An 8,106-nucleotide genomic window follows, 5' to 3' on the forward strand; every position below is an offset into this window, starting at 1 on the left:
CACTGATCTTCAAAGTAGGTATCCGTAAGTTATCTTCAGCCAGAGATGATCACTAGACACCATTTAATTTACTGTTGACTTTATTTTATCAAAATTAATGCATCACAATATTATTATCATTGTTATTATGTACTATATCAGAAAAACACCATATGTGTACCATATGTCCTGACAGGAGTTAATTTAAACACAAACAAACGAAAAACAGCATTCCCAGCTTTTTCCGGACAGATGTTTATGGAAACATTTAAAGAATATAGCAATATCAGTCTTCATCATGAAATAATTATTATTATTAGTGACTGTAGACTTGCTTTTTCAGAAACACTAGATAAAGCCAAAATGACAAAAAATAAATAAAGAAAATAAATAAGTGCAAAAATACTCTAGGTCCTATAGGCTACCTTATAGACTTTTGCTGATAATTCTCATGCCCCTTTGTCCTATAACATCTTCGTGTGAAGGGCTATCTAGCTCTGACCAAAAGAGAATTGAGACAGCCCTAACCCTTCACATGAATGAAACGAAAAGGTAGGGTTAAGGGGTGAAGTGTGACTGGACCTAAAAGTGTGACCCCAGAAGAAGTTGACAGTGTTCACAAATAAACGTGGGACACAAACTACACATTAAGGGAAAGTACGCTTCTCACCAAATATTTAACCTATTTTGCCCCTTTTCCCCACAAACGTGTTCTGAAAACACCTTAAAATAGCTCTGGTTTTCTGACCATCATAATGTTAATAAATATGATGCAGAGAACCAAAAACATGGCTGGACTCACCACTCAAAATGTAGGTGATTCATAAAATGCAAGTCAATTGGTATCATTACCAAAAAGCATCTCTCTGAGGTCTTATGAAGTGAAATGCTTGGTGTGCGCAAGATACACATTATTTAAAACTTTATTACCTGTAATGCTTCATACAGTCTGGAGTGATGTCTGGTTCTTGAATGTAGTTTTTGACCCAGTTCACCAAATCAGTCTGAAGCATCTGAAACATGAAGCATGTGGCTCGAGCGGCATCGAAGCCTGACAGTCACTTCAACCCAAAAGAAGACAAAATAGTGACGTTTCTACTTCTGCCATGAATGAACTGTCCTGTTAAAAACGTTCTGTAGGTTTATAATTGTAAGTTTTAGATGAACAACCCCCTAAGTTGCTCTAAAAAGCTCTGTGGAGCTCAAAGATGCATCAGTGTTGGGTAGGTTACTTTCAAAAAGTAATTAATTAGTTACTAATTATATAATCAATATTTATTTAAATTACTAATTATTCTGTCCGAAAAGTAAATTCGTTACACAATTAGTAATAAATAAATCGTTATATAAATTCTGTATAAAATCACGAGGTCAATTTTCAGCTTATTCCTCATAGCAGGTCTTCTTTAAAAACTATTTTAAAAATTAGATTAATCTTTATTTATATATTTTTTTGTATCTAGGTAAGGGCATTTGTAAAAGTAGTGACTACATAAAATGAGCTCAGGTACAGGAAAGACAGTCGGCCGACCTCCCTTTGGTTTCATACGGATTACATAATCAGATAATATTTGTTTTTGATTTGATTATGTTTCCATAAATCACGTCTTCTGATGCCGGTGAAGAAGTGTCTGTGATCTCTGCTGTCATGTCTTCTTCTTGTTTGGGCTCTGTGGTGTTCTCTGGGTCTGCAGCTTCTTCAGGACGGTGTCTGATCGTAGCGTATTCACTGGTCAGCGAGGCCATGCCCCTGATCTCTCCTGACGGCGCTTCAGTGTTTGAGAAATCGATGGAGGAATAATGAAGAGATTGTGGTTCACTCGGTGCGGTGGATGACAGCATGCCGTTATCGGCGTGAACAAACTGAATGTCATGATCCAGAGCAACGGCCTGATGGAGAACAAACAGCTAAATGAGTGAAGATCTGCTGAAGCACTGTCTGTAATGTTTTTGAGAACGAATTACTCACTATTTGAGTCAGAATGAGTCCAGACGTGTCGTCTTGCCTGGATTCTGAAGGTTTTTCTTTCCTTCTCCTGAAATTTATAAAAAGTTAATGCTTGTTCAAAACCACAATCAGATTCACATCTTGTCTTCATGATGAGGAAGTTGTAGGACCAAGTCTCATCAGAACAATGATTAGGTAACAAAAAATAAAACCATTAAAAGTGTTACTTGAAATAAATCACTTTTAACTGAAATTAATTTAGTTTACATTTAGACCAACAAAATTACAAAACCTTTAGACCTTTTTTAATACTGTTTATACTTTCTTGTCACTTTTAATTTTTTTCTAATATCAATATTGTTTTTTGGTTTTTTCCTAAAGGTAGTTTTGTATTTTAGTTGTTTATTTTATTTCAAGTAATTTGAATGGGGAAAATGCTACACTTAACCAATCAACTGCAGTAAGCCCCGCCTTCCGAATAAAAACGTGAATCATTAATTTTTTAAAGTCAGTGCGGTAGAAGATCTGTTTGCTATAGAAACGGTCAGCACTCAGAGACGTGTGCCAATAGATGGATAAACCTAGATGTCTCATTAGTGACTGTTTCTATGGGGTGCGATACGTAAGCCTTCCAAAACGCTGTACTGTCATTCACCAAAGTAATCAATGAATATTTGAAAGAGGCTAAAATCCTGCACACACCTGCTGTGTGTGAATCTACAGTATGGTGAATGGCGTCATGTTCACCCTTCCAACATGGCGGCCGCGTCTACGTGCCTGGAGCGGTCCAATGAGGCGTCTATGCGTGTCTAAGCGTGCGCCTAGTACTGCGCATGCACACTGGCTGATCTCGCCTGAGAAATCAACTTTTTATAACGCTATTTGTTTTATAACGCACAGTTGTTGGTAGATTTCACTGGTGATTTCAAATATAAAATTGAATCGTAAGCTTAGTGAACAGTTTGGGAGAATTTGTTGTTGTTCCAATACAAAGAGTTAAGTGCTGCACTTGGATGCCCACAAGGGTTTTCAAAGAGTTGTTTTAAAGAGACTTTGTTTGTACCCACCGTTCAGAGTAGAGCTTGACGATGCACAGAATCATCATCAGTGATGCACTAACAGCCGCTCCGAGCAGCGCTGATGGGAAGTGGAGACCTGGAGAGTGGAGTTTTATTGGCCAAAGTTTGGTCTTTCATAGTTAAGGAAATTTCCAATGTGAATCATTACATCATGCACTTTTTAAGTCTTAAAGTAAGTGTACTTTAAGTGTCATTATTATATTATTTTCACATGGGTAAAGATATAATTTATGATCTGTTGTTTTGTTTCTCACTGGTCTCTTGTGTTGATGAGATGGGCTGAAACTGTTGACTTGCGCTGCCGTAAACGTTTGAGCTGAAACACTGCAGGACGTCTGTGTCTGAGAGGGACTGACGGAGGGTCAGGACGCTCTTCACTCCTGTGCTTCCTAACTTCTCCTCACTGATGGGTGTTTCTGTAGAGTTAGTGAGCGCATGTCCAGACAGACGCCACTCTAGTGTAGGGCAGGGATTCCCATGAGCCTCACAGACACACGACATTACACTGTTTCTGCTACAAGAGCTGTTGACTTTGGGCGCAACTGAAAGAGAGAATATGACTGTTATGTACTAGAAAATCTTGATGAGGTCTACAGTGTAAAACATGACTGTTATTCTAATGATAAAACACTTTTTTTTTTTTTTTTTTTTTTACAGTAAAACCACGTTACTTTGTGAAAACTTTTTTTTGGTTTGTCATTATGCAAAACATTTATTAGTAAGTTTAGTATTAGTAAGTTGGTAATGGTATACATCTTGTTTGACAAATTTAAGTTTAATTATCTTCATCTGTATTTTTTTATGCTAAAGCTGTTATGTGCATTTCACAGATTGGTTCTTTTTTTTAGAACAACTGTAGAATAAAACTGTTAAATTTTGACAATATATTTTATAATATACAATATAATTTCATTTGAGTAATCAACTTAATTTGTCTATGCTAAAAATAATTTAAGAGCTACTTTGAGAGCAGTTTTAAAAAAGTTTTTTATTTAAACCTTGCATTACCAAAATGCTGTAAAAATGTTGAATCAGAATCAGGATGAGCTTTAATGCCCGGTATGTTTGCACGTATGAGACAGTGACTGTCCAGATCATTTACAAACGGGAAACCAAATCTCCTAACTGTTCTCTCACATGCACTTTCTGTAAATGATGGTGTTTGTCACAGTGCCGCTCCCTTTTCACAGCTTTTCTAGTATGCAAACTTTAGTTTATAAAAAATAGAAATTTCATGACAGTTCACAGTAGTTATGTTATCGGGGATCAGGTTAATACGTGCGGCTTCTGTTCAAGATTTAAAAGGCTACAGGTTAAAATCTTTGTATTTTACAGGTTTCAGAGCCACACTGGACAGATTACAAAGTATTTGCACTAAATGTAATGATATTTAGCATTATGACCTTTTTTTCAAAGTTTTTTTTAATTATAGTAACACTAACTATAAAATAACATGTATGGAAGTATTGGAAATATATCTTAATGAAATGTCTGCAGCGTACTAAAATTTCTCAGTAGTAGAGTATAATAACACCTTTTTTACCAGCTGTTTTCACAGCAACCTATTTCTCTATAAATGATAATAAGCTACTGCTTTCCCTGCCTTTTCTTCTGTTATTTTGTATATTCATTATTGCATTACCATCAAAATAAATAAATAAATAAATCCTTCTGTGGCTCTGACATTGGGATAAAATTACACTTTATTTCCATTTTAGTACTCACACTGGACGTCCAGCAGCACTGATGTGTTCTGAGATCCGTGTTTGTTGTCAGCTCTACAGTAGTATAGTCCTCTGTCTGTAGGGTCAGGGTTGTTGAGGGTCAGGTTTGGTCCGGTCTGAACTGGATTCAGGAGTTCTTCAGGGTCTCTGTACCAGGTGTAGTTCACTGCTGGGTTTGCATCACTGCTGCAGATCAGAGTCACTGAACGACCCTCCAGAACTAAACCAGCTGGGTTTATCCTCACTGATGTGTTTGTAGGAGCATCTGAAAAGCATTGAAAATCATGAGTCACAGCACTAGTTACAGATGAAAAGTCAGAATGGATTGATGTAGTTCCTGTCTTACACTGAACTCGTATCATACGGGAGCGCTGTGTTGTTATATTCCTCTGTAGCTGGTGTGTTGCGGTGCAGGTGAAAGTGACTTTGTGAAGACGGTGAGAAACAGTGAAGTTCAGATCAGAGACGAGCTCTGATTGGCTCTGATACTGCTGTCCTGTGATGTTCTCATTGAGAGACGAGGTCCACGTGAGAGATGGAGGACGAGACGGACAGAAGATCTTAGTAGAGCAGCGCAGACTCAATGAACTTTCCTCCATCACCTCCTCCATCTTCATCACCTCCTGCTGATCCTTAAAGACACTCAATGTGGGTTTGGGTGGAGATCCTGAAAAACACATAGAGATGTTACAAGATATAGATTAATATATCCTAAAATGAAGGGATGTATTGTTCAGTAGTAGATTTATTTTAATTTGTGTGAACAATATGAAACTCACCTGAGACGACAATTTGTAAGAGTGGATTATTTATGAAGCTATACCTCAGTTTATCATCTTCAAGTCTGAAGAAATATGATCCATTATGATTCTGATTGACATTATCGAAGCGTGTGCTGCAGTTTTTCTGTGTAGCAGTGCCTAATATTTCTCCTTTGAACAGTTTAGTGTTAGGTCTGCTGGAGTCAAACACTACAGAGTAAGGGTTTCCTTTATACCATATTCTCTTTGCTTTATCTGTGAGATCATTTTCATGTTTTTTATCAACATCAAATGTGCAGGGAATGAAAACACAGGATCCTTGTAGAGCTTCTACTTTCTTTGGCAGATTGATACTGAACTCACAAAAAACACCTAAAACAGATGCAGACAAACAGAGAGAGGGAAGTGATCATAGAGTTTAAAAGCAGAACTCACTTCTGCAACACTTATTGCTCTTCAATTTCACAAAGTTTAAATTAAAGTGCTTTCATAATAATTCAGCTTGTTAAAAAGAGGAATAATCTATAAAAATGAGACCTTGTATCAGAGATCCAGTGAGGAGGAACGTCACCAGTCTTTCCATGATTTACATTCACCTTACAGCAGAATAAACACACACACACATTTATGTATACAGATAGATAGATAGATAGATAGATAGATAGATAGATAGATAGATAGATAGATAGATAGATAGATAGATAGATAGATAGATAGATAGAAGTAAAAATTAAATAATGATTTGTGTATAAATCTATAGCTCTTGTGTTGGTATGGTATCTTTATTTCTAAAGGCCAATTTTTATATGGGAACACAGAACAATACATTTAAAAGCAAAAATGAAAGAAAAAAACAAGACATGCTTATATTGAGCATTTAAAAATCTGAAAACTACAGGAGTGAGTTTTACTGTATTGTTTGTAAATGACTTACCAGAGAAGAGACAGAAATCCTCTCAGAGCTCAAGCTGATGTTTCTACAGCGAATGGAGGGAGAACTGTGTGTGAAACCAGCAGTTGAGCTTATATTAGAGGTTTCCCACTTCTCCTTTAGACCACACTCAGTGACAGCATCTTGACTGAGAAGTTTATGCAAATCAGTATCAAATATAATGAATATTCAACATTTCTACATATTTGCTTGAACAAATTGTTGTTTCAAAGTGTTAAGTGTTCATGTTGAGGATAATTCTCAGTGCTCAGAAATAGAGCTGCGCAATTTTGTGACTTTTACCACAGATGCCACAATTATGTAATCATTCAAAGTGGCTATTGATTGTAAGTCTAGTTGTGTTATTCTGTGTGCGTAAGATGTCTCGGTGGTTTTTTCTTTCTACGGATTATCTTAAGGGTGCTTCCATTGTTTTAATTTTAGTTTTGGTATAACTTTATGACACCATTCATAGTTTAGCTTTTTTATTTAAAGAATAAACCAATCCAATGTATAATTGACATTTGAGGTTTAATGCCATAGAAAAGCATTTGTTTATGTTTATGTAAAAATACAATAAACATTTTTTTTTTCATTTAGCAGATTTATCAAAGACAACAAACAAGGGCTAGTAACCCAGAACATTTCATATATTAAATGAACCCTGAATGGTGCCCGTATCCGGCGGTAAAAACTTAAGTTGAGTTTAGAAAATAAAAAAACTTTTTTTCCAGATGGAAAACAGCTATAAATGAATGTTCTTTTATTTATTTCTCTCTTTATGGTCCTGCCCTTTTTTTTTTACAAACGACTTGTTTTTATGTGAATGTGTGATGTTTTTATACGTGATGTCTTTCACAGAGTCGTCAGCGGTAGTGTCTGTACTGAAACCGTCTGCATGTCATGTTGTGTTTTCACGCCAGTTGTCTTAAAGTGTCAGGCTGAAAGTGAAGCTTCTGCCGTCCAGTGGAGAGGATAGAAACCGCACATTAGTAACACCAGAGGACACCAAAGTGATGTTTTACATTCAGAGTTTCTCAATCCTGGTCCTGGGCGCCCCCTGACACTCATTTTCTACATTTTCTATGTCTTCTTTATCTCACACACCCATATCAGGTCCTGAAGTTTCTTCTAAGCTCATAAGTTAAATCATGTGTGTTTGATTAGTGAGATACAAAATGTTCAGTGTTGGGGGGCACCCAGGACCAGGGTTGAGAAACACTGTTTTACATGCTTATATACAGTAGTAAGGAAATATTTTTTTGGAGTGTGGTTTATAACTTTATTTGTAAATGCCAACTTTCACAATTTTGTAAACAGTAGAATGCTGACTTTCTAATTCTTATTTCATAAACGCTCAATATCCAAAATTTGGAAGCTTTCCAGTTATGAATAACAAATTCTTTATCTTAAATGCATTATTCAAAATAATATTTGTAAAATTAAATAATTAAATTCAATAAAATTATCATGTAGACTTGAAGCCTTTTTTTTTTATTTGTGAGACTGTCAAATGCTAATTTTTGATATTTTTATGCTCAAAACCTAAGACAAAAGACAAAAGTCTTTCCTTTCCAATACATTGCACAATGTCATTAATGCACCTCAAAATCATATCTCATCTTCTCTAGCAAAGACAGAGTTTTCTGAAGGAAGCCTGATGACTGGGTGTGGAATTGGAAGA

At 36.0% G+C, this 8,106-nt stretch overlaps 1 protein-coding gene across 1 annotated transcript; it reads right to left on the minus strand.

Moving 5' to 3' along the window:
• Nucleotides 1–2: 2 nt before the first annotated feature.
• On the minus strand, nucleotides 3–6,483 carry LOC122349140 (myelin-associated glycoprotein-like). Its single transcript, XM_043245087.1, has 9 exons — nucleotides 6,426–6,483; nucleotides 6,029–6,087; nucleotides 5,510–5,863; nucleotides 5,077–5,397; nucleotides 4,732–4,995; nucleotides 3,261–3,548; nucleotides 2,995–3,082; nucleotides 1,949–2,015; nucleotides 3–1,869 (listed from the first exon to the last, which is right to left on the minus strand). Exons 2-9 carry the CDS (start codon nucleotides 6,072–6,074, stop codon nucleotides 1,540–1,542), a joined length of 1,758 nt encoding a protein of 585 aa, XP_043101022.1. The 5' UTR covers nucleotides 6,075–6,087; nucleotides 6,426–6,483; the 3' UTR covers nucleotides 3–1,539.
• Nucleotides 6,484–8,106: the final 1,623 nt, after the last annotated feature.

This window comes from Puntigrus tetrazona, chromosome 7 (genome assembly GCF_018831695.1).
Source record: "Puntigrus tetrazona isolate hp1 chromosome 7, ASM1883169v1, whole genome shotgun sequence".
NCBI lineage: Eukaryota > Metazoa > Chordata > Actinopteri > Cypriniformes > Cyprinidae > Puntigrus > Puntigrus tetrazona.

Excerpts from the sequence above, each read along its gene's own strand:
- LOC122349140 (XM_043245087.1), bottom strand. The coding sequence starts at position 6,074 with ATGGAAAGACTGGTGACGTTCCTCCTCACTGGATCTCTGATACAAG. Across the intron at positions 5,864-6,028 it reads CACTGGATCTCTGATACAAG|GTGTTTTTTGTGAGTTCAGT; the intron begins GTCTCATTTTTA and ends CATCTGTTTTAG. Across the intron at positions 1,870-1,948 it reads GACTCATTCTGACTCAAATA|GCCGTTGCTCTGGATCATGA; the intron begins GTGAGTAATTCG and ends GTTCTCCATCAG.